This window comes from Triturus cristatus, chromosome 7 (genome assembly GCF_964204655.1).
Source record: "Triturus cristatus chromosome 7, aTriCri1.1, whole genome shotgun sequence".
NCBI classification, from domain to species: domain Eukaryota; kingdom Metazoa; phylum Chordata; class Amphibia; order Caudata; family Salamandridae; genus Triturus; species Triturus cristatus.
In genome coordinates this window covers 1611451513-1611478734 of record NC_140590.1, presented here as the reverse complement: position 1 = coordinate 1611478734, position 27222 = coordinate 1611451513, and the positions used below count along the sequence as shown (strand labels likewise).

The 27222-nt window shown below is 49.0% G+C and overlaps 1 protein-coding gene across 2 annotated transcripts in view; it reads right to left on the bottom strand.

Moving 5' to 3' along the window:
• NOL4L (nucleolar protein 4 like) overlaps positions 1-27222 on the bottom strand; it is a 463439-nt gene that overhangs the window by 46510 nt on the left and 389707 nt on the right. For both annotated transcript variants that reach the window (XM_085619487.1, XM_085619488.1), the window contains one exon: positions 16713-16835. In XM_085619487.1, coding sequence (XP_085475613.1) covers positions 16713-16835 — 123 coding nt within the window. The remainder of the gene's footprint in view (positions 1-16712; positions 16836-27222) is intronic.

Sequence of the window (27222 nt, the reverse complement as noted above, 5' to 3'; positions counted from 1 at the left end):
CCAGACATCAGACTGGATCCGGAAATTTTTTGTGAGGAGTACACCAGCATGCCGGTAAGTGACGTTGTTTGTACATGCCCGAATTGACATATGCGGTGCCTATATAGGCATGCAGTCATCAGTTTCTTTTTGGGACTTTCCGCTCCAAGATTGCAGAGCCATGAAGAACACTGACCACTTGTGTGGAAAACTAGGACCCTGAAAGGGGAAGGTCCTATCCCTAGCAATCTGTTCACAGAGCGGGGAGAATGGGTGGGTAAGTATAGGATCTGTGGCTAGATAGAGTCTCTACCAGATAAGGAATTCCCGAAGGTAAGACTTCTAGCTGCAAATTCATCACCTTCGAACAGATACTCAAGCAATACCTCCCCGGAGGCGGGTCTGCACAATAATTTCCTACTAATAAGTCCTGCAGGACCGAACAAGCGAAGTGACCGTCCCAACAGACCTGACTGTCCAGGCAGTAATGCTTTGTGAACGTATGTAGAGAAGCCCACTGTGCTGCCTAGCAGATATCCAGGACACGAACTCCACGTGCTAATGCAGTGGCCGCAGCCATACCTCTAATGGAATGAGCACGCACACCCTCAGGGGGTTGCTTCTTGGCAAAAGCATAGCAGATCTTAATGCAGAGCATGGTCCATCAGGGAGAGGGTCTGCTTCTTTATGACCTTTCCCTTCTTTGCTCGTCCACCTGGAACCCTCTTGGCGTTCAAGGTAGAATGACAACGCTCTCTTTGGGTGCAGTTGGTGAAGTCACTCCTCTTCCTTAGAGGGATTTGGCAGAGCATAAAAGGTAGGCAGGGTGATGAACAGGGCTACAGGGAAAGGAGTGACAACTTCTGGCAGACAGGAAGCCCTCTTATGAATAACCAGCTTGTCTGGGTAGATGTTCAGGTAAGGAGGCTTGGATGACAAAGCAGGAAGCTCAGTGACCCTTCGGGCAGATGTTATTGTCGCCAGTAAGGGAGTCTTGATGGTAAGGAGAGGACAATTGTGCAATGGCTCAAAGAAAGCACACATCAGAAAAGTCGAGACCAGATTAAGGTCCCACTGAGGCATGATGAAAGGTGAAGGTGTAAACGTGTTGCAAACCTTTCAAGAACCTAAGTACAATAGGAGATTTGAAGAGGGATGGTTGATCAGGCAACCGCAGAAAGGCTGAGATTGCAGAAAGATATCCCTCTAGGTTGTCTAGAGTAGAGCCCTGCTGGGCAAGAGAAAGATAAAAAGGACCTGAGACAGGGGAACAGGATAGGATCAACCTGTTGCTCTGCACACCATGGCACAAACTTGCCCCAACGGCATGCGTATACTGTCCTGGTAGAGGGATGCTTGGCTGTCAAGACACTGTGGGCGGAAGGTTAGACACTGTCAACTGTCGCCGCTTAATCTCCACGCGTGAAGGCAGAGCATTGACACGTTTGGGCAGAGAATCCTCTCATTCTGCTGCAACAGAACATCCTCCAAATGGGCAGCCTGATCGAGGGACCAATGGCCATGCTTAACAGCACGAGATACAAAACTCTCCGAGCCCAGTCCGGAGCCACAAGAATGTCTAGGGCCCGGTCATCCCTGATCTTCTTGGGAACTCTGGTCTGGAGTGATATGGGCGGAAAGGCATACAGGAGGCCTGAGGTCCACTTGAGATGAAAAGCGTCTCCAAGCAAGAGACGCCTTGGAAATTCCAGTGCGCAGAACTGCTTACATTGTGCATTCCCTGCGGCGGCGAACAGATCTAACCAAGGCTCTTCCCACTGCTGAAGGAGACCTTGTACCATCTCTGGATGGAGATGCCATTCGTGATCTGCAAGGGATGTTCGGCTGAGTTTGTCTGCCCCGGTATTCAGAGAGCCGGCCAGGTGTTGAACCACCAGGGAAATACCCTGTGGTTCCAGCCATGTCCAGAGATGCAGGGCCTCTTGACAGAGGGTCCACGACCCCTCCCTGCACTGTCTGTTGCAGTACCACATGGCAGTGGTGTTATCCGTGAACACCTGCACTAGCCTTCTCTTGATGGTGGGTCAAAAGGCTTTTGATGCCAGACGGATCCGAAATCCATTGGAGACCAGAGGCCTTTGATCTCCACTTCTCACAGATGGCTGCCCCATCCCAGGAGTCATGCACCTGTCACCACTGTCAGATCTGGTTGGGGAAGGGAGAGTGGTCTGCTGCTGACCCAATCACAGTTCGTTAACCACCACTGCATATCTTTTGCAGCTCCCTTAGAGATCTGGATCATTTGAGAGGGATTACCCGAACTTCTGGACCTACTGCAGAGGTCTCTCACACGCGGGCTTGTAACAAGCGGGATGCAGGAGGTCGTGAGACCTAGCAGTCGCAGAGTCAGTCTCATCGAAATCCAGGATAGAGGCTGAAACATCAATATCATAGCCTGAATATTCTGGACTCGTCCTTCGGGAGGATAGGCTCGAAACTGCACAGTGTCCAGAATAGCTGCGATGAAAGGGAGTGTCTGGGAAGGAGTTAGGTGTGACTTAGGCAAGTTGATAGTGATACCGAGTGAGTGCAGGAAGTCCGCCAGAGTCTTGAGGTGAAAAACGACAGTCTGGGGTGAGCCCGTCTTCAACAATTAGTCGTCGAGACAGGGGAAGACTGGCACCCCTGATCTCCATAGATGAGCTGCAACCACAGCCATCACTTTGGTGAACACCTGAGGGGCGCTGGTAAGGCCAAAAGGAAGCAGAGTGTACTGGAAGTGCTCCGTCGTGAACCACAGGTAGCGTCTGTGGGCAGACAGGATAAGGATGTGGAAGTACTCATCCTGCAAGTCCAACACTGCAATCCAGTCTACAGGGTCCAGGGCAGACATGACTTTGAACTTCGCCTTCTTGAGGAAAAAATTGAGAGGGCGCTGGTCTAGGATAGAATGAAGGCCTCCGTCCTTCTTGGGCACCCATAAGTAGCGGGAATAACAACCACGACCTACTTCTGGCTTTGGCTCCCTCTCTATGGCTCCCTTAGCCAAGAGAGCCGTCACTTCCTGGCAGAGCAAGGAGAGGTAGTCCTCTGCCAGCTTGTCTCAAGTAGGTGACACGGGTGGAGGAATAGTCATGAAGGGGAGGGAGTAGCCCAATCGGACAAACTGAAGAACCCAGCGGTCTGATGTTATAGACCTTCAGTGGGGCAGGTGATGGTGTATCCTGCCTCCCAATGGGTTTCATTATGGGAATAAGACAAACCAAAGGGGTTTGGAGGCTGTGGCTGCCAGGGAAGTGGTGGACTGGCATGGCCTCTCGCTGCCCCGACCCACGGGGTCTGTGGGGAATGTGTCCTTGAAAATAAAGGGGCCCCTGTTATAAGATAAACTTGCCCATAACAGGGAAATTATAATATTAGAAAAATGGGACTGCGTCCTTGGCCACGCAGAGGCTAAAAAGGATGCGTGCTGTGGTGGGTAAAGACTTGGCTAGAGGCCCCTTCTGTGGTCACAAAAGAAGCGAAAGGCGGACTGGGCTGGCGAGGGGCCATAAAAAGACCCAAGGACCTCGCCATAACTCTGCTGTCCTTGAAGCGCTCCAGCGCTGAGTCTACCTTGTTTCCGAAGAAATGAGAGCCATCAAAACGGCATGTCCATAAGAGATGATTGCTTTCAAAGAAAAAGAGATGATTGGACATTCCCCAAAAAGCCAGTCGTTCTCAGCCAGGTGTGCCACCATAAGGCCACCGCCAATTAAATCGATCTGCCTAGAGAGTTGGTGGTATCCAGTCCACATCCAGTCCCTATCTGATAGTAAGCTTGTGCTTAGCTGCGTCTCTCCCATCAGCAACAGCTTGGGAAAGTATGGCCCGGGCGTGCGCTGGAACCATGGGCAGCACCTGCACAACCGAATCCCGTAGCGCATGGGTGTAAGGGTCCAAAAGGCATGCAAGTTTCACGGACCACAGTGCCATGCTGGTGGAAGAAAACATTTTCTTGCCTCACATGTCCAGCCTCTTGGATTCCCTACCCGTGGGGCGGTAGGGAACACACCAGGATTTACACAGGCATTAAAGGCTTGGAGGACCAAGCTCTCCATGGCAGGGTGTTGCATGAGGAACTGGAGGTCCTAAGAGGCGGGCAATTGTCCTGTTCACAGGAGTCCCTGTGCTGGGTTTGGACGTCGTAAGTAGGACGTCTGTGAGGGCTTCATTAAATTGGAGATTCGGTTTCGAGGGGGGGTCACTCCCAGCTGGAGCACTTCTGTCAAGGCGTTATTCTTGACTGCCACTGAGGGTAGGCTAAGATCCAGGACCTTGATCCCCTTCTCACCACCATAGCAAATGATGCTCCCTCCTCCATACCCACGACAGGAGGAGAAAGAATGCCAGTATCTGGGGAAGTGTCCAGTCCACTGGCCTCCAAGTCCTCACACCAGTCCTTGGTGGGATCTAGGGGCTGGTATTTTTCAGGGTCCAGCGACCCCTCTCAATCCTCCCCAAATCCTAGCCCATAGGAATAGGGCTCGGGCTCTGGCCTGGAAGGAATGGCTCCAGTTGGTGCCAGAGTTGGCGTGAAATGATGCCCCTCTGGCTCCGTGTCGCAGTTGGGGATTGGAATTGAAATGGTGCCTCTGGAGGGAGTCCGCAGTGCCGGCAGCATCGGCATGGGTACCGGCGCTGGGGAAGGTCTAGGTGGTATGACCGAATCTGTGGATCCCCAGGGACCCAACTGGTGCAGGAGACAGACCTGCTGGAAGAGAACCAGTTTGAGACCCTTCCTAATCCGTGTGGCCTTAAGGCGCACCAGCAGGGATGGGCCACCGAAATATGAGGTCCATGGCTTCATAAAACTCTCGAAGTTTGGTGGGGGTCGTACCGTCTCCTGGAAACTCAGGGAGGCGCTAGGCCTGGGCGGTAAATTCCGTTCCGCTTGTGGAATTTGGCTAATTTTGATTTCCACACAGAACGCGTAATTGCCCAAAATTCTGCATTCCGCGGCGTCGCAGAATTTTTTGCTTGTTCGCTTTCTCAAAATGCGTGTTCGCAAGATATTTCCCCCCGAGCATGCACACAGCGATCGCGAACAGGAAAAAAGCATCGCGAAAAAGCAATTCTGCGTGTTCGCGGAGATTTTTTACCATTTCGCAGAGCTTTGCGTAGCGCGACTACGCAAATTCCGCCCACTCCTAGGATGCGCAGCACAGGCTCAACCACGGAGCCAGGGATGAATGACAACGCTCACTCATTTCATCTATAGAACGCTGCAGGTTGGGTGAAGTCGAAGACCTTTTCGACTTCTTATTCTTCCTTTTCTTGTGGGACTTACCTGAATGCCAAAACGACTTTGACTGTGAGAAGGATCTTGGGCTCTGTGACCGATTCTAGGACCTTCCTCTCAATCGGGATCGAGAACTTTGCAGCATCGCATATCTAGGGGCAAGAAGCTTGAGGGACTGCTTCCTCAAGGCCTTGGGGTGCATGGTACGGCAATCGGCGCAGGTCTTCATGCCGTGGTCAGGGCACCAGAGGTAAACAAGGTGCAGGTTCATACTTGGCATCCGTCAATGAAAGGAGCCGTAGGGCTTGAAGATGGCCTTCCTAGTGGACATCCCTGCCACACCAGGAGAAGATCTCTAAAAAAAGACTTCAACAAAAGACGAAAAAAAGCCAGTCAAAAATTGACTGAGGGTAGCTCTCTCCGGATCTTCACTTATTGGCATGTAAAGAAAAGTACTGACGTCAGCGCGCTGGCATGGCACCTACATAGGCACCGCCCACGTTAATTTTGGTGGGGACAACGCTGACGATGCCAGGCAGAGCCCAACAATGCCACCTAACTGAGTGCAGCGGTACTACTCACTAAAAGATTTCAGACCCAGTCTGACCCCTGGAGATAATTCTGTGGTAAGGAATCGGTGGCTAGAAGTCTCTATCAGATTAAATCTGCAGTGCTTTCTAGGTCTACTCAGATTTGCACACTCAACAGTGCCCTGTGTTACTCTCACATTAGATGCACGATTTGCTAAATAATTCCACTGCTTCTGCCTACACCTACACTAGAAGTTGTTGGCAAAGCTTATTCTTACTTCATGATGTATTATTTTCTCCAGGTCACATCAGAAGTATCACTCGCTAATGTTGGTAATGCCTAGTCAAATGTCAAAAGAACAAGTACCACTTACCACACAAGAGCTTATTTTACACCTAACAACATCAGATGTACAACTCTATCCACAACAAGCAGCACACATGCCTACATTATGAGTACCACACATCCCACAACAATAGCAGTGCGTACAACTACATCACAAGTGAAACGTTCTACAACAGCACGTCACATGACAGCAGTGCTCACTTCTACATCAGAGGTACCACTTCACCCTCATTTACAGAAGCTCTCATTCCTACATCAGATGGAGGTGTATGACTCATACCTTACCAAAAACATAGCTCACCCCTATATCAGAAGTACGACTTGTCCTGTAACTATAGCAGTGTCCACACCTAGATCAGAATTACTACCTACTTTACGTTAGTCCTCATTTCTACATCATAAGTACCACTCACCTCATAACGAGAGCAGTGCTCATACCTACATCAGAAATATCACTTGTCCCGTGACAAGACCAATGCTTACACCTACATCCAAGAATAGCAGTGCTCACTCCTACATTAGAAACACTGCTCATGTGTTATAAGCTCTTACTGCAAATTCAAAACCAAAAGTACTAACTGCACCATCATAACAGTGAATGATGCTATTCCCATATCTTCAAATACAGCTTGGACCACCAAATCCTTCATCATTAGATAGCAAGGCTAACACCTACCCCAAAATAAGATGTCTCACTCACCTCATAACAATAGCAAGGTGGACTTCTCCTTTAGAAGTACCCGTTGCCCAAAGTTAGTAGTGCTCCCTCTGGCTTTATATTACAAGTGCTGCTCTCCCCACAATAGTGTTGGTTACTCCTACATCACTAGTCACACTTGCGCAGTTAGTCATGCTTACTTCTACTCGCACTTCAGAAGTATCATTCTTTCTACAATTAAAGCATGTCTTATAGCTGCATAGTAAGCAACAGAACAGCAGTTCTTACTGATACTCTCCCACCACTAGTAATGTTCACTCAGAAAAGCAACAGCTTTCATTTCTACTTCCTGATTAGAAGGGATTCTTACCCCACCCATAACAGTGCTAAGGTGTTAAGTTCAATGCGAACGATACCACTACGTCCCCCCTTCTTCTTCCTTCAGGATTAACATACAGCATACAAGATAACAGCATGGATGTCAATTCATCCAAATTACAGGGGTTGTAGAAGTGACATTACATACCGAATGACACTCAGATATCACATGGTTGACCACCAAAGCCACCCCTAGCCCCTTGACTGCCTGCTAATTATTGATGAGAGTACAAGGGAAGGAAAAGGAGTATCTACCACTGTTAGACCTGTCAGCCCTTTGGGTGGTCCCTCCTCATCATTATTTATTTTGTCCCACTTTTGCCTCAAACCCTGTTTGAATTTTTCCTTTTTGGGAACCACCAGACTTTTTAGTGTTGCTACAGATTCAGGGAGCCATTTTAGCTACCCCTGAAACTTCTGTCTGAGGGCCTGAAGCACAAAATGGTGGCCTCCTGTGACATCACCAGCATCCACTGGAACCTACCAGCACCTTCCAGAACCTTCCAGGAGATTCCAGAACTGTGTGACAGTTGGAAACCGTTTAGAATGTTGGGAGGATAAGAGAGTGAGTTGGCAGTTGGAGCTGGCAGTTGGCACCTGACTGGTGAAGAGAGAGGAGCACAACAGTGAAGGAGGAAGGAGTGAAGCAGCAGGGGTGGAAACTTGTGCCTGGAGTGGGGTCCATAAACCCACCCTTGATACTTGTCCCTACTGATGGATCCCAGCCTATAGCCCTGTGTGGGGAGAAGACAGAAGAAAACCATCCTAAGGACCTGGACAGCAGGAACAGGCCTTAGAACCAAGAAGACAGCAAGATTCTGACCTGAGAACTGGTTTCCCTGGAGCCTGGCGTCGAGTAGCCGAAGACCTGGAGCCCGAGGTGGAGAAGCGGCGCTGACTGAGGTGGCAGACGTCGTACCCGGAGCCGCCTGAGGTCGTAAGAGGGCGCCGGCGGAGGTCGAGAGGAATACCAAGGGTCGAGAAGGAGGTGAACCGAGGTCGAGCGAGCGGCGTCATCGGAGGAGTGAAGTCCGCCCTCCGGAGTCGTCGGAGACCGAGGTAGAGGAGCACCGGAGGTCGGGAGTGAGGATCGCACTCCGGAGTCGCCCGGAACCTGTGAGGAGGAACACCGGAGGTCGGGGGTGAGGATCGCACCCCGGAGTCGCCGGAAGTCGACAGCGAGGCCAGGCCGGCCGACGTCATCGGAGCCGAGAGCGCCATCGGACCGGAGCCGCCCGAAGTCGACTTCGTGAAGAGACTGCCCGACGCCGTCGATTCGGAGGTCGAGATCGAACCGAGGCCACCGACGTCGGACCGGAGCCGCCTGCCGGCGTCGTCAAAGAACTGACATTGTGCCGAGGCCGCCGAGACCGAACCGGAACCGCCTCACGGCGTCGACACGACTCCAGCGGCGTCGGAACATCAGAAAAGGGCAGTAAGTGGAGTAGAGGGCGCCTAAGGCCCTGTGGAGACCTGAGAGACTACTCTAAGGGGCTAGGGAGGTGCTGAAACCCACCTGACTGTGCCTGGGGCGAACTGGGACTAACCTAGAGAGGTTGTGTGGAGAAGGAAAGCCAGGGCATTGGTATTCCCCCCTTTGATCTACCTCAGTTTAGGCCTCAGCCTTGTCCCAGCCAGGGAGTAGCCCCCCCGCAAGCCTTCCACACCCTACAAGCTGTGCCTGGGCCAAATCAGCCCTTAAGAATTGAAGTGTCATCTGATTCATGAGTGTTGCTGTATACTTTTAATTATTTATTGGGGATACTGTATTTATTGAGTTTTTATCTATTTATTGCTGCACTAGATTTATAGGTCCACAGGACTTGATGGTGTACAATATTTATTGGTACAGTATTTATCGCCTCAAAGTATTTAATTGTCTGTATATATTGCACTTGTATTTATGCCCTGTTATTTATGATCACCCCTATTTATTTCATCAAACAGCCAATATTTATTTGACCTGCACTAATTGAAACTTGTATATTGTGATTGTTATTTATTTTCCCAATCAGCAACTAAGAGAAAAAGATAAAGAAGAATATTTTCATAATTTTTACGGTGTAGAGTCGTTTTTGGAACGGATGCACGCATGGTTATTGTATGGGTATATTGTATGCTTAGCACTGCGCCTGTTTCCTGACCACTCGAGCCAAGCTACCCCATTGTGTCGGGAAGGTCCACCACCACCCTGCGGAGTGGGAGTGGGCAGTTTCCAACATAAATTGGTGTTCAGTGGTGGGATAGAGCTGTGCCTACGTATACTCAACAATAACTGTGGGTAGTCCATAGGCCTACACCGGGAGTTTTCTCACAGCGGCCTTCCTAATTGTGGGTTTTTGTTTTTTCCAAATTTACTCTGGTGGTGGGAGGAGGTATTATTAAAGGTACCCCCCTGCATAGTTACTGCACAAAAACCTGTCCTCTAACCTGAGTGGGCAAGATGGAGTTTGTTCTTGAAAATCTAGACACGTACACTGTGGCCCAACTCAGGGAGTTTTGCCAGCGAGAGGGGGTGTACTGTCCCCCAGGAGCAAAGAAGGGTGCACTTCAAACCAGCTTAAGGGCTTGGTGGGAGGCACGCAGGGAAAGCAAGGCTGAGGAGGAAGACAGGGATGGAGAGCCTGACCCTGAGGGGGCTGAGATGTACCAACCTGAGGTGGGGAACCTGTCAGCAGGGCCCAGAACCATTTCTAGGAAGGGCAGCAGTGCCTCTAGCGGTGGCTTGTCTGAAGTGGAGCTAACGGACCGGAGGGAGAAAAGACAGCTCACATGGGACTTAGCAAGGCTGGAAAAGGAAAAGGAGGAGCAGAGGATGGCCCACGAATTGCGACTGAAAGAAATAGATCTTCAGATCTTGAGAATCGGGGCACAACCTGTTCCTAATGGTGGCAGCCAAACCCAAGAGAACACCAGGGAATCCAAACCTTACCTGCCAAAGGACATAGTGGCTAGCTATGGAGTGGGCGACGATATCGCCAAGTGGCTAGCGGCCTATGAGGTCTCACTGAGGGCCCATGGGGTTCCGGAGAAGTACTGGGGAGGGGGATTGTACAAGTACATGCCTCCAGCTGGTAGGGATGCTTTATTGGCCCTCGAAGAGGATGAGCAGAACCACTACCCCACCATGAAACTGGCGCTCATCAGAAAGTTTGGACTAACACCTGAAAAGTACAGACAGAAGTTCAGGGGTAGTCACAAGCTGGGCACGCAGAATTGGGTGGACTTCCTGGACTATGCGAAGAAGGCAATGGAAGGTTGGATTCAGGGCAGTGAAGTGAGGAACTACGAGGAGTTGTTTGACCTAGTACTGAAGGAACACCTGCTCGAGAAATGTTTCCCTGAACTGCGGCAACACCTGGTGGATAGCAAGCTGACCAGTCCCCGGAAGCTTGCTGAGGAGGCGGACATTTGGGCTAGTACCCGGGTGTCCACAAGGGGGACTGGAGGGGATACTCAAAAGGCCGGACAGGGCGCCCCCCAGAAGAAAGAGGGAGGGGAAAAGAAAAAGGAGTTCTCCAAAGGCCCCCAAAATAACTTCCAAGGGAAGGGAACAGGGTTCACCTCTAAGGCTAACCCACCCAGAAACCCTAATCCTGGCCAGAGTCAGCAGCCAAGGGTTGTCCATTGCTACGAGTGCGGTGGCGTTGGACACTATAAAGGAGATCCGAAGTGTCAGAAACGATCACCCCCTCCCACTGGAGGAAAGCCCCCCGGAGTAGCTAGTGTAGTGCTCGGGGAGGAGATGCCCTTAACTAAGGGAAGGGAGTGGGCGGGAGTCACTTTAGTGTCCCTGGGAGAACGGGAGATGGTTCCTAAGATCCAGGTGCCCGCAAATACTGCAAAGTATGGGCAGTGGATCACCATCAACGGCCAAAGAGGGGAGGCTCTGAGAGACACAGGAGCCAGTATGACTATGGTGCGTAGCCAACTGGTGTCTCCAGAGCAGGTAATTCCCGATGTACTCCACCCAGCCGCGATGGCTGACGGCAGAACAGGCCACTATCCCGTGGCCGAGGTTCCCTTTGAATGGGGGGGGGTTGCAGGTTCACTTCGAGTTGCCGTAAGCCCTGCCGTGCCAGTCGATTGTCTGCTGGGCAATGACATGGAGCACAACGCTTGGAAGGAGGTGGAATACCGGACTCACACCGAGATGCTGGGTACACCTGACTGGGCCTGTGTTAGCACAAGGTCCGAGACTACCCGAAGAGGGAGTTCATTCCGGCTGGAGCCTGGAACAAAGGCCCAGCCAGCTGCCAGTCAAGGGAAGAACCGAGGACAGGAGGAGCCTGCCTCGGCGTCTCCACCCCGTAGGACGGATAGGCCACCGGAGGTGGTGGGCCAGGAGTCTGCGGAGGGGGACGTTACCAACCTGGAGGACTTACCCATCCCGGCCGAGTGGCACGTGGAGGGAGGCCCGTCCAGGGAGGAATTCTGCCAGGGCCAGAGGGAGTGCCCTACCCTTGAGGGGCTGAGGCGACAGGCCGAAGCCCAGGCAGCAGGGAACGTTGAAGGGAACTACAGTGTTTACTGGGAGGATGGCCTCCTCTACAGTGAACCCAAGGCACCCCTACATGGATCGTCACGAGCCTTGGTAGTTCCTCAACGTTACCGAGCCTTCCTTTTAGAGTTGGCTCACGAGATACCATTGGCAGGACACCTGGGGCAAGACAAGACCTTCGCCCGTCTTGTCCCACACTTTTATTGGCCTCAGATGAAAGTGACGTCCGATACCTACTGCCGGACATGTGTGTCTTGCCAAGCCAGTGGGAAAACAGGGGTGAAGCTGAAAGCTCCCCTGGAACCACTTCCTGTCGTTAGCACCCCCTTTGAAAGGGTGGGCATCGACATTGTGGGTCCATTAGATCCACCGACTACAGCTGGTCACAGGTTTATCCTGGTTCTGGTGGATCATGCCACACGGTACCCAGAGGCAATACCTCTGAGGACCATAACAGCACCTGTTGTGGCTAGGGCCCTGATGGGAATCTTTACCCGAGTGGGTTTTCCCAAGGAAGTTGTGTCCGACAGGGGGACCAACTTCATGTCAGCATATATGCGGGCAATGTGGAAGGAGTGTGGAGTGACCTACCGGTTCACGACTCCTTACCACCCCCAGACCAATGGTCTGGTGGAGAGGTTTAATAAAACCTTGAAAGGCATGATCAGAAGTCTGCCTGAGAGCCTGCGGAGGAAATGGGACGTCCTCCTACCCTGTCTACTTTTCTCTTACAGGGAAGTGCCACAGAAGGGAGTGGGCTTCAGCCCCTTCGAGCTTCTGTATGGGCACCCTGTACGTGGACCTCTTAACCTGGTGAGAGACGGATGGGAAAGAACTCCCAGAAAGCTCCCCCAGGATGTGGTGAGCTACATGCTGGCCTTCCGGAGCCAAATGGCTAAGTTGTGGAAGCAAGCTTCTGACAACTTGGAAGCCAGCCAAGCAGTGATGAAGGCGTGGTATGACCACAACGCTCACCCGGTGGAGTTGGAGCCTGGCCAGAAGGTGTGGGTGATCGAACCAGGAGAGCTTAGTGCCCTCCAGGATCGCTGGTCAGGACCCTTTGAGGTGTTGGAGAAGAAGGGTAAGGCTACCTACTTGGTGGACCTGAAGACCCCTCGTCAGCCCCTGCGGGTGCTGCATGCCAACCGCCTCAAACCCCACCACGAGAGGCCCGAAGTCATCTTGATGATGGTGACTGACGGAGGAGAGGACGTGGAAAGCGAGCCTCTCCCTGATCTGTTTGCGTCTCAGGAAAAGGATGGGTCGGTGGAGGGAGTGATTCTCTCCCCATCTCTAACTCCTGAACAGCAGGAGGACTGTCGCCAGGTCCTGGGGCAGTACTCTTCGTTGTTCTCCCTTGTCCCGGGTAGGACTCACCTGTGCGTCCATGACGTGGACACAGGAGACAGCCCACCTGTGAAGTCCAAGATCTACCGGATGTCAGACAAGGTGAAGGCCAGCATTCATAGTGAAGTCACTAAGATGCTGGAGCTAGGAGTGATTGAACCTTCTAGCAGCCCCTGGTCCAGTCCGGTGGTGTTAGTACCAAAAGCTGCACCACCGGGTGCCCAACCAGAACTGAGGTTCTGTGTGGACTACCGGGGACTGAATTCAGTGACAAAGACTGATGCTCATCCGATCCCTAGGGCGGATGAATTAATTGACCGGCTGGGAGCTGCCCAATATCTAAGTACCTTTGACCTTACTTCAGGGTACTGGCAGATCTCCTTGACTGATGGAGCAAGGGAAAGGTCAGCCTTCTCCACGCCCAATGGCCACTACCAGTTCTGTGTGATGCCCTTTGGGCTCAAGAACGCACCTGCCACGTTTCAGCGCCTGGTAAACCAGATCCTCACCGGAATGGAGAGTTTCTCTGCTGCTTATCTGGATGACATAGCCGTCTTCAGTAACAGCTGGGAGGATCACTTGCGTCACCTGCAAGCTGTTCTCCAGGCCCTGAGACAAGCTGGATTGACGATCAAGGCCAGCAAGTGCCAGATCGGGCAGGGGTCGGTAGTGTACCTTGGACACTTGGTGGGTAGGGGAACGGTGCAGCCCCTCCAGGCGAAGATCGAGGCCATCATGGCCTGGGAACCCCCCAAGACACAGACTGAGGTCCGAGCATTTTTGGGCCTCACGGGATACTATCGCCGCTTCGTGAAGGGGTACGGTACCATCGTAGCCCCTCTCACGGAGCTCACGTCCAAGAAACAACCTCGACGGGTAGTCTGGACGGAGGCTTGTCAGCAAGCCTTTGAGAGATTGAAGAAAGCCATGTGCGAGGCCCCGGTCTTACGGGCCCCAGACTTTTCCAAGAAGTTCATTGTCCAGACAGATGCATCAGAACATGGCATTGGGGCAGTGTTATCGCAACTCAACGAAGAGGGTCTGGATCAACCCGTGGTCTTCCTATCCAGGAGACTACTTCCCAGGGAACAGAAGTGGAGTGCAATAGAGCGTGAAGCCTTTGCAGTGGTATGGGCTCTGAAGAAGTTGCGGCCATACCTGTTTGGCTCGCACTTCCTGGTTCAGACCGACCACAGACCCCTTCGTTGGCTGATGCAAATGAAGGGGGAGAATCCCAAGTTGTTGAGGTGGTCTATTTCCCTACAGGTAATGGACTTTCAGTTGGAACATCGGCCTGGAGTGGACCACGCCAATGCAGACGGTCTCTCAAGGTATTTCCGCCTTAGTGATGAGAACTCCCAAGGGGTTGGGTAGCTCTCCCCACTTTCAGCTGGGGGGGACGCGTGTTAGACCTGTCAGCCCTTTGGGTGGTCCCTCCTCATCATTATTTATTTTGTCCCACTTTTGCCTCAAACCCTGTTTGAATTTTTCCTTTTTGGGAACCACCAGACTTTTTAGTGTTGCTACAGATTCAGGGAGCCATTTTAGCTACCCCTGAAACTTCTGTCTGAGGGCCTGAAGCACAAAATGGTGGCCTCCTGTGACATCACCAGCATCCACTGGAACCTACCAGCACCTTCCAGAACCTTCCAGGAGATTCCAGAACTGTGTGACAGTTGGAAACCGTTTAGAATGTTGGGAGGATAAGAGAGTGAGTTGGCAGTTGGAGCTGGCAGTTGGCACCTGACTGGTGAAGAGAGAGGAGCACAACAGTGAAGGAGGAAGGAGTGAAGCAGCAGGGGTGGAAACTTGTGCCTGGAGTGGGGTCCATAAACCCACCCTTGATACTTGTCCCTACTGATGGATCCCAGCCTATAGCCCTGTGTGGGGAGAAGACAGAAGAAAACCATCCTAAGGACCTGGACAGCAGGAACAGGCCTTAGAACCAAGAAGACAGCAAGATTCTGACCTGAGAACTGGTTTCCCTGGAGCCTGGCGTCGAGTAGCCGAAGACCTGGAGCCCGAGGTGGAGAAGCGGCGCTGACTGAGGTGGCAGACGTCGTACCCGGAGCCGCCTGAGGTCGTAAGAGGGCGCCGGCGGAGGTCGAGAGGAATACCAAGGGTCGAGAAGGAGGTGAACCGAGGTCGAGCGAGCGGCGTCATCGGAGGAGTGAAGTCCGCCCTCCGGAGTCGTCGGAGACCGAGGTAGAGGAGCACCGGAGGTCGGGAGTGAGGATCGCACTCCGGAGTCGCCCGGAACCTGTGAGGAGGAACACCGGAGGTCGGGGGTGAGGATCGCACCCCGGAGTCGCCGGAAGTCGACAGCGAGGCCAGGCCGGCCGACGTCATCGGAGCCGAGAGCGCCATCGGACCGGAGCCGCCCGAAGTCGACTTCGTGAAGAGACTGCCCGACGCCGTCGATTCGGAGGTCGAGATCGAACCGAGGCCACCGACGTCGGACCGGAGCCGCCTGCCGGCGTCGTCAAAGAACTGACATTGTGCCGAGGCCGCCGAGACCGAACCGGAACCGCCTCACGGCGTCGACACGACTCCAGCGGCGTCGGAACATCAGAAAAGGGCAGTAAGTGGAGTAGAGGGCGCCTAAGGCCCTGTGGAGACCTGAGAGACTACTCTAAGGGGCTAGGGAGGTGCTGAAACCCACCTGACTGTGCCTGGGGCGAACTGGGACTAACCTAGAGAGGTTGTGTGGAGAAGGAAAGCCAGGGCATTGGTATTCCCCCCTTTGATCTACCTCAGTTTAGGCCTCAGCCTTGTCCCAGCCAGGGAGTAGCCCCCCCTCAAGCCTTCCACACCCTACAAGCTGTGCCTGGGCCAAATCAGCCCTTAAGAATTGAAGTGTCATCTGATTCATGAGTGTTGCTGTATACTTTTAATTATTTATTGGGGATACTGTATTTATTGAGTTTTTATCTATTTATTGCTGCACTAGATTTATAGGTCCACAGGACTTGATGGTGTACAATATTTATTGGTACAGTATTTATCGCCTCAAAGTATTTAATTGTCTGTATATATTGCACTTGTATTTATGCCCTGTTATTTATGATCACCCCTATTTATTTCATCAAACAGCCAATATTTATTTGACCTGCACTAATTGAAACTTGTATATTGTGATTGTTATTTATTTTCCCAATCAGCAACTAAGAGAAAAAGATAAAGAAGAATATTTTCATAATTTTTACGGTGTAGAGTCGTTTTTGGAACGGATGCACGCATGGTTATTGTATGGGTATATTGTATGCTTAGCACTGCGCCTGTTTCCTGACCACTCGAGCCAAGCTACCCCATTGTGTCGGGAAGGTCCACCACCACCCTGCGGAGTGGGAGTGGGCAGTTTCCAACAACCACATAAACTAAACAGGCCTTTGAAAAGCCTGCTCACTTTCTGTTCCTCTTTCTACCTTTAAAATCCAAGTCCAGGGGCAGTAACCGTTAGAGACAGGGGAATCAAAAGAGAGGCCAAGGGTAGGAGGTGCTTCACAATTCCTCTGCCTGGCTACTCCTAGCCGAATCCTACATTTAATAGCCTAAGCATCCTCAGCATTCACTGCTTTACCGACAGCAGTGTTCCTCTCTACCTTTAATCTCCCAGCCCTTAAAGAGCAGAGTCTCCTCTTTCTCCCTAGTGAGGATGCCATTTCACATTCATCTCCTATTGACCCTACCAACAGTTGAAATATCTTTGAAACAAATAGTGTGACCCTTACCTGTGAGCTTTGATATATTTCCAGCCTCATTCGTTTCGCTGCTTTTCGGGTCTCGCTTTCACAGGCTGCAGCGAGAATATTCTCAGCCATGGCAGATGTCAGGTGAGGGGGCGTCGGCCTTGCCTGTGGAGAAAGTTCCGAGAATCTCAAAGGAAGAAGTCTTATGAGAAGCTAATGTTTCAGTGGGAATTTCAGATTTGATTGAACTTTCATATTGTGATTTCTTACAAAAAGATTGCTTAAGAACAGTTATAAGTGAAAGAGAAGCATTTTCTTTTAATTATGCTCATTTAGGCACTTTGAACCTCACAATGCATAATTCTGGACTTAAAATAGAGACTACTGGGGTGAAAGAGGGCAATATTAGGTCATTCATCATCAGCAATAACTTTCCAGCGTAGGGTTCATTGAAAGCACCCTTGCTAGAATATTCCTGTCACCAGCTAAAATGTCTGCTAACACTTGCTTCCTCAATTCTGGCCCTTATGGCACTCCCTTAACTGAGGCCTACAAATTAATCTTTGGTTTCCTCTTCCATGTGAATAAGAATGGAAAACGCCTTATCGCTGTGGAAAAAGTTGCTTGGAATGTTGAGTGTGAATAAGTAGAGGGTATTTGAACATTGAACACCTCAAGTCAAGTCAATAGCTCTTTATTCGGCCAATATAGTCCATAAAAGCACATGTGAACACCCAAATATAACACCTTATTGTTCTCCATCGTCAGGCGGTGGGAAGATGGAAAGGAAAGAGCCCACGTGTAAAGGTTTTCAAGAATAACAGCCAGATATTATTTGTCTATCAGTCGAATTTCCAAAAAGTGATGCTTGCAGAGCATGATCTAACAACTATTTAATCGCTTTTCAATTTTTTGCCAAAGGACAGTTTGCTTAATCACATCAAAGTCTGATGTATATATGCCTACTATCTCACAACCAGAAATATTTGGGCACCTCTCAAATAATATCTTGCAGACCAAATGGCAGGGGTGCAAGCACACGGATCCTTGTGGGAGCATGAGACAGCATAAAAATGTGCATATGCTTTAGTAGTTATTGAGGCTATATGCTTGATTCACTGTGGATCTTGTGGATGGATCCAGTGAGTGGGGGTTTAGGTGATCCCTTACCTGGGACGCAGAGAGTTGTTCAGTCCCATTTTCGGATTGCTTAAGAATGCTTAATCTGATTTCAGAACTGGTTTGATGTTGATGTCATTTGTCAAAAGATTCACTGGCAATGGAGTCTATGGCTTACTCGTGGACGGTGGAGGTGCAGACCTAATGCCCCGCTTCTTCTTCGACTGTACGCCTCTAGAGGTTGAAGGGCGACCGTACTAGGACCAGAAGTCTATCTTTTCACAGCAGGAGCAGAAGGCCTCTGACTGAGTGTTACACTGGGTTCTGAGGTAGCACCACAATCTGCATCTTGATGCAGATGTTTCCAATTTGCCCTTTTTCATTTCAAAGCACTTTTGTCGAACAATTCACCTGCCTTCCCTCTCTTTCCTTTAAGGTTTTGGTACTAAAGGTTGCACATATGCTGCAATCTTTTGGTTTATGGTCAGATTTATGCAGACAAAAAATACATTTTGTGTAAGGGTCCTCAATATATACCTTATTGGCCCCACCTACCTCACGTGGCTTAAAAGGAGTCCTTAAATGTGAGGATTCAGCCTAGTTTCCAGTAATTAAAATGAACAGTGTACCTCAGCACCTTGTACTTCAAGGGACGAACGCGATCTGCTCACATTAAATGAAGAGATCAACTTATGTGTTTAGCTGAAGAGTAACCTAGCAGAGCACAGAGGATTGTAATGTTGCATGACACCAGGGGGTAACAAATCTGGCATTTGGAGCCTCTGAGAAGGGCTGGAACGAGGTGGGTGACTAACTGGGCTCTATAAATGTAAATGTAAATGTGCAGGAATTTATATAGCGCAAATCACCAAGCGGTCTCTAAGCGCTTGCTTAGGGAACCCGTCCTGGTATTCCCCTGTGAGATAACCCGGCAGGGCATCCGCAAGGTGAAAGCCAGGCATCCCGCCGCGAGGGGCCCATGTGGAGATTAAGCAAGCTATTGCCCAGAGTCGCAGAGTGTGAACCCATGAATCGAGTATGCACTGGAGCGAGAATTATCGAGTCCATGGACATTTATGGACTCAAGACCCAGCCGAGCCGGGAATTGAACCCTGGTCCCGGGCTGACCTCTGCTTCCAGGTCTGCCTCCTCTAACCAGTGAGCCACACTTCTCAACGGCTCTATGGCTGTTTACTCATATGTTTTCAATATTACTGCTGTACTGATAAACTGCCATCTTCACACTGACTACCAAAAGTTCCCACCCAGGCGCTGGGGAATAATTCAAGCATTTGAAGCTATGAAAGATCCATTGCTGCAGAGCTTTTTTCATCCAGGTTTCTTAATGAGTGCTTAAAATAGAATGGTCTAGGTGGTTACACAGCGTCACCAAGAAACAGAGACCTCCCTTTATGGCCAGGTGAGCTACTTAAACTGAATTGATATCTGGAAGGATGACAGTATCTCCCGTTTTAAATATAATAGTTTATTATGTCAGTTAAGTAAGATGGTGTCAAGTCAAACAGACTCATTCCAGAGGACCTCTGTCGATAGTGGTTTATTATTGTTCTCTGTACAGGTTTTTCTACTCACTGTAAGTGACTTTGTGGTAGTAGTTATTTGGACTGAGAGGTCAATCTGTTTCTCATGGCCCTCGACAATCCTTAGAATCTTTCTAAGGACCTCTTTATGAGGAACCCCTTGCTCATAATTACAGGTTTTGTAGTAATTACCCCATCCCTTGCTTAACTTTGTGAATTTTGGCAGGTGAAACCTCAGCAATTTACCGGCGGAAATGCCCGGTTCCTGTGAATTTTGCTGTACAAAGCACCAGAATATGCATATCATGCCCCATTTTAAAGGGCAAAACTAATTACCTCACCTGGTAAACTTTGATCACCATGATTTCAGATTTGAAAGGGTTGCCAATTAGAACATTCTATATGGAACCTGTGCAATGAAGGCCTAACTGCTTAAATGTACCTGAGACAATGACATGTCTTGGGGCCTTTCTTCAAGTTTATACTTATAGCCTACTGCTGTAAAATGTAAGTATTTATTTGTTTTACCAAGCACCCAACATTTCTCCTTCTGACCATGGCATAGCACTTTGTTACCAAAAGGCATACATTTTGAATTAGTAGATATAAATTAATATTGTTGACAGAATGGGTTCAGTATAGTATTTAAGGATTACAGGGGATTTATATAGAAAACGTGTTCTCTGAAAGTAAAGAAAGCCTTTCTTGCTTTACTGTATTTTTTCATATTAAGTCCCCGATTTTATAGCAAGAAACGGGGGCTTCTATTATACTTCTCAAATCTTCAGTTCTCACCAGCAGCAAAGAACAAATCAACACATTTCTTACAAAAAACTACAGTACCCATGAACCTGTAGTAAACACAAACAAGGTACACCAAACACAAACAGCCAATCAGAGTCATTTATCCACTATAATGTCCCTTGTCAGGAATTCTGCTTTCTCTTTTCTTGGCTGCTCGCTGGCTGAGAAAATTGGTCTATTTTGTGCCCCTGTATTTTTACAGGAAAGCGCCACGTTTGGTTTGATAATTTAATATGACTGTATATGACCAAATTGCTTTGATTCTAGATAGGGGCAACCTGGCTGATGAGAATGTTGAGATCTTCGGTGTGACCGGCACTGTGCTGACAGTGAGAGAGACGTGTTACGCGTTACCAAGGACACCTATGTTATTAATAAAGGCAGCAGCTGCATATGCTCCTGTAGAGTGAAGCAGACGCCTCTATCCTTGCTAAGACAAGCTGGGCCTGAGGTCGCGATCACAGGGCAACACTTACCTCCCCAACAGGAGAAGGCAAACTAAGCTAGCGTGACCACCCACTCCACCACCACTGGGCGGTGGGGCACGCCTTATAATCCAATATGCAAATAAGTTACTTATCTGTAACTGAAGTTCTCCAGTATTGGCACCTTTCATAGATTCACATTCTTGCATCATCCCGCCCTCTTAGTGGGACTACAAATGATGTTGGTGAATTACCACAATCGCTTCTTGCCTACAACTACCTCACCTAGACAGGTTACAGCGCCTTCAAAAACTCCTCATGTACAGCCTTCCACTCTGCAAACTCTGCAGAATATCCCAACAGCCTTCCTTCGCAAGCCATTCTCCACAGTCCAGAACCTTACCTGTGCATGATACCTCATATTCAGATGATTGGGGAGAAAGGGAACTTCGAGATATCCACACCGAGTGTAATGATTACCTCATTCCGACTCAATAATCTCCAAAGCCACCAGCCATGGATTTCCATAATCTCCTAGAGAGAGCAACAAAAAGGTTTGACCTTCCGATGACTACTAAGCAAGCTGACTGCATTGTATATGATTTTAAGGAAACCTTCTGTAAGAGTGTCAGAGCGATTCCTATTGTAGACTACATGTGGGTGGAAGGTATATAGACAATGAAAAACCCTGCCACAGTGGCTGCAGTGTTACCACTCCTAGACAAAAAATATAAGACCCTTGAAGATTATTCAGCCTGCCTTATCGGACATCCAAAACCTGACTCCCTAGTCACCCCAAGCAGCCCAGTACCGCTTCAAAATCCATCTGCACCTATTTCAGCACCTCCTGATAAGGAAGGTAGGCGCCTTGACAATATTGGAAAGCACCTCTCTATGTCGGCACTCACAGTGCGAGCATCAAACTCGGCAGTGCTATGAAGCTATGCACACCAAATGTGTTCAGACATCGCATCATATCTTGATTGTCTTTCAGAAGATGCCAAAGTCGAAGCCAAAAAGATCCTACAAGAAGGAGAGCGTGCCTCCTCCGAGATAATTGGCTGTGCCATGAACATTGCGTCCACAGGTTTTAGAAGGCTGGCAGGAGCAGAAGTCCTACGGAAACAGAGGCGGTCGAAAGCCACTTCTTTCAGACCAGATCTATGAAAGATCCAATCTTGGAGAAGAAAATGAGTTACTTACCTGTAACTACGGTTCTCCAGTATTGGTATCTTTTATAGATTCACATGCTTGAATCATCCTCGTCGTCGTAGTGGGTGTCCCATAGGACACCCACTACGACGACTGTCCAATGCTGGAGAAGACTGAGGTCTCCCTAAAGAGAAGGCAATAAAGGTGGCTCAGAGGATCCTCATCAAGGGGAGGAGAGACAAGAGAACTTCATCCCTGAGATGATAGTACACCCCAGTTTCTCAAACTATCTTTGTCCCAGAAATTGGATGCCTAATTGTCCACAAGGTTAAAGCCGCCCTTTAACAGGGAAGCCCGAAATAAGCCGTGGGTAGAATGCCCATGCCTGAACAAGGAAGGTAAGGTGGCTGTGACCCTCACAGGGGCATACAAAACTTCCTACATCCATGTCTACGATCATTAATAAGAGCAAAGAAAGGTCCTTCCATGGCTGCTAAGAATGTGTGCTAGACATTTGTGGACTCCAGGCAAAGATGCTAAGTTTGGCGGAGGAGGCAAAAAAAATAAGGAACCCTGTGTGAACCTTGTATAGTGAAGGGATGGGCCCAAAGGGCAGTATGCTTCCTGGGCAATGTGAATTGAGCACTGGCAGCAGAAAGGCAAAAAGGTTTCCTCCTAAAGGTCAAACCCAACCTGGGTGTTCTTGCAATAACAAAGGCTGGATCAGTGGCCCTGGACCAATGATTTGAGGATCCTTTACTCAAGGAGAGTACAACATTTGTTGGTACTTACAGAGCCTTAAAGAAAGCGTAATCCTCATTGAGAAAATTCTTTGGCAAAGGTGCAGAGGGGTAAGTAATATCCTTTTATCTGGACGATATGCTATTCTTGGCACAGGACAAGAGTATACTTAAATAACATGAGGAAATGGCAATCTTTTCACTACAGGACTTACAGCCTCATTTAATGTTTGGCAGAGAGAATATTCCATCAGTAACGTGACGGATATCCCGTCCATCGTATTTCAAGCATTATATCCAACATTACTTGTAGTAATGTGGCGGAGTATCCCATGTGCCAAATATACTCCATCACAAATGTGACGGTTATCCCGTCCATCGTATTTCAAGCATTATATCCAACACCACTTGTATTAATGTGACGGAGTATCCCATGCGCCAAATTCTAAATATGATACTTAGGGTTTAGGATCAAATGGGAGAAACCGATCCTGATCCACCCTCAGGAGATGGAGTTTTTGGTGTTCACGATATATTTACTACAATTCAATACAAATAGTCTTGAGACTTCTGGAAGGCAATCAGGAAAGTGCTGCTCAAACCGCAGATTCTGCTGAGGGACTTGTCCAGATAGTGGGCAGACTGTCAGCCTCAATACGAGCGACATTTCCACGACTCTTTCACTATTGAGCGCTACAGAGAATGAATACTCCATTTACGAAGGGGTCTTTCTTATGCCGACAAGGTGCTGTGGTCTCAGGAGGCCAACACGGAGCTTCAATGGTGGCTCAGTCAAATAAGAGGCTTGGAATGACCATGCCATCTTCAGGGCCAAGACAGATATAGTGATAGATTTGAATGTCAACCATTTAGGCAGGGGGCACTTTGATGCATAGTATCAACAGGCGGCCCATGTTTGAATCTACATATAAATTGTCTGTAGTTAATGGCAGGTTAATTTCTTGTGAAAACCTTAACGAAAGACAGAGCTCATTGTAGAGTCCTTCTGAGACAGGACAATTTATCAACGGTGTAATACCTCAATCATTTAGGGGGTGCAAGATCAAAGATGTTGGCCGATCTGCAAAGGAATTCTGGAATTTTTGTTTGAAATTCCAGATCTCAGGGTGGGTAAAGTATCTGCCACCTCTAGGCAACCATGTGGCGGACTCTGATTCAAGGCATCTAGTAAGTTTGAGCAACTTGAGATTGATGCCCTTACTGGTGCAGGGGTTGCAAAATTATTGGGGTTCATGCCAAGTGGACCTTTTTGATTCAGACTAAAAACTTCAGCTGCAGAAGTATTTCAGTTGGAGACGCAATTCAAGAGCTGTGGAAACAGATGCCTGCCTCCCTCGAGAACCTGGGGAGCAATGTGAATTATGCATTCAGAATGACTGAGAGGATGGTAGTTCAAGTCAGATGTACTGTGGTGAAACTAATTTTAAGCGCCCTATGGTGGTCAACATATGTATCGTAGCTGGATCTTTTGGAATTTTCTGTGAATCCGCAGGCAATCTTACCTCACTACCTGACAATACTGATGAACTTGTCAGGTGAAACACATCTGTTGGCGCAGCAGGATATTCTGCAGCTAATGGCTTGGAGAATTCCAGGGAGAGATGGTGAATAGGAGAGATTTTGGGAAAAGACTGCCACGCTCCTCTAAGAGTCTTAGGCACCAGGAATGCACAAGAGTTATAGGACAGCCTAGAGTAAATGGACTGGCTGGTGTTTGCAGTTACATCCAACTTCTGCAGCTGTAGTCCATATATTGAATTTCCTTTCTGAATTAGCAGTAGAAGGTAAGGCTTACAGGACAATAAGCTCATACAGATTTTGAATGTTCACATTTATGTGGACAGAAGTCCAGGACGCAAGCACCATTTAGACTGTAGGTTGTTGAAGGTAATGAAGGGGCAGTCTCCTTCACAATCTGATTACTGTAGGTTGTGGGATGGGAATGAGGTGCCAAGAATTTTTATGAGCTGGCCAGATAATGACGATCTGTTGTTCAAACAGCTGTCAGGAAAGTTGGTAACACCATTGAGTATGGTGTCATGTGGGAGAGCTTGGATGTGACTGTGCTGTATATGTTAGGCAAGTCTTTTTCCCAAGGTGGGGTGACATTTGTGATATCAAGGAGGACAAAAAGCATTCCAGGTGGGTATCTTATCTGGCTTTTCCTGTGCAACCCTAGCTTTAAAAGGTGTGATGCCTCAAAGAGTATGAAAGGTGATGTAAGGATTTGAGACCCACACGAGGGGGAGAGTTACTCACTGCAATGTAGCCGCCTTATGAGGCAGTGGCCTTACCCACTTGGCAAGGTGTGTTTAGAGGAGAATAAAAGAGGGCATAAGGTTTGGGTTACAGGTGAGTATATTTTGAATGAAGATGATAGGTCCAGAGACTCAGGTGCTTATTTACAAGGAATTGGAGTAGGGCAATGCCACAAGTCATTTTGCTGTTCTGGCCTACGCCAAATAGAAAGACCAGGAATGCACCATATTTACAAGATACAGTGTATTCCTGTCCATTCAGCCAGCACCAGTGGATAATTAGCAGCCATATGCCAACGCTGACATCCTTGCACCATAGTGTAAGGGTGTCTGTGTTGTTGGCATGATTGTTTTTGTGCATGAAGGGGCATCTTCCTGCCCAAAAACAATAATTGGAGGCATTTTCCTCTTTTTATGTGTGCTGCAAAATGCAGCACATATGGAAAGGGGAAAAAACAAGGAGAAGGAATATGCTACTTACCAGTATGCATCTGTTCTTGGCATGTAGAGCTGCAGATCTACACACTTGTGCATAGATCGCCATCTGGTGTTGGGCCCGGATGTTTGCAGTTGTTTTTCCTCTTGGAAAGTCTTTGGAAGTCACGGGGTCGGTGACTCCTCCTTTGGATCGCATCGCGCATGGGCTTCGGCTCCATCCTCAGATTGTTTTTCGCCAGCAGGGAAATGATGGAGCGTAGTAATAAACAGTGAAGATGCCCATGTGTGTTGTATCTAAATAAGATAAACTGGAACAGATAATGGTAGCCGGGGAGGCGGGCGGGCGTGTGTAGATCTGCAGCTCTACATGCCAAGAACAGATGCATACTGGTAAGTAGCATATTCCGTTCGAGGCATATGAGCTGCAGATTACACACTTGTGCATAGATTATATAGCAGTACCCACCCTTAGCGGCGACCACCCGTATCTGTTGCAGTGGTTTGAAATAATGTTTTGAGTACAGCCTGGCCCACACTAGCCTGTTGCCTAGTTTGCACATCTACACAATAGTGTTTAGTGAAAGTGTGCGGTGTTGACCATGTAGCTGCTTTGCAGATATTAACTAATGGGATGTTTCCTAGAAAAGCCATTGAAACCCCTATTTTACGTGTAGAATGGTCTTTAGGGGGAACGATAGCGTTTGTTTTGCTTTGTGGTAGCAAATCTGAATGCATTTGACAATCCACCTAGCTATCCCCGACTTGGAGATGGGGTTGCCCTTGTGTGGTGGAGAGAAAGAGACAAACAGTTGTTTGGTCTTACGGAAAGTTTGTGTTCTCTCGATGTAGTAGAGTAAGGCTCGTTTGACATCTAGTGTGTGGAGAGCTCTTTCTGCAACGGTTTGTGGTTGCGAGAAGAATACTGGTAGTTCTACAGATTGGTTTAGGTGAAAGGGAGAAATGACTTTAGGGAGGAATTTTGGGTTGGTACGGAGAACAACGTTGTTATGGTGCATTTGTAGAAAAGGTTCTTGAATGGTAAATGCTTGTATCTCACTGACCCTTCTGAGGGAAGTGATGGCTACGAGAAAAGCGGTTTTCCATGTTAAAAATTGGAGTTCACATTTGTGCAGTGGTTCGAAGGGAGGCCCCATTAGTCTGGTGAGAACGATATTTAGGTTCCACACAGGTGAGGGTGGCACTCTGGGGGGAATTATTCTTTTAAGGCCTTCCATGAAGGCTTTAATGGCAGGTACTCTAAAGAGTGATAGATGTTGCCTGTTTTGTAGGTAAGCTGCTATAGCTGCGAGGTGCAGGCGAATGGACGTATAAGCTAGATTACACCTTTGTAGGTGGAGTAAGTAGCCTATGATGTGTTGGATGGAGACGTCTAGGGGATTGATGGTGTTGTTGTGACAATAGACAACAAAACGTTTCCACTTGGCGGCGTAGCACGCTCTAGTGGTGGGTCGCCTAGCTTCCTTGATGATGTTCATACAGTCAGGGGGAAGATTTAGATAACCGAATTCTAGGATTTCAGGAGCCAGATCGCAAGGTTGAGCTGAGCTGGGTCCGGGTGTCTGATCTCTCCATGGTTCTGGGTTAAGAGGTGTGCAGAGAGGCGTAATTTATGGTGCGGTACTACAGATAGTTCCAGCAGTGTGGTGTACCACGGTTGTCTGGCCCAAGTTGGAGCTACTAGGATTAGTGTGAGGGAGTGTTGCTGTAGTTTGCGCACCACTAGTAGAATGAGTGGGAGAGGCGGAAAAGCGTACGCAAATCTGCCTGACCAGTTCATCCATATCGCATTTCCTTTGGACAATGGGTGTGGATATCTGGCGGCGAAGCTTGGGCATTTGGTGTTTTCGTGGGTGGCGAAGAGGTCTATCTGTGGATGCCCCCACATCTGAAAGTACGGGTGTAGAACTTGTGGGTGGAGTTCCCACTCGTCGATTTGATGTGTTTGTCTGCTGAGCAGATCTGCCATAGTGTTTTGGACTCCTGGGACATGCTGAGCTAGGAGAAAGACTTTCTGGGGTATGGCCCATCTCCAT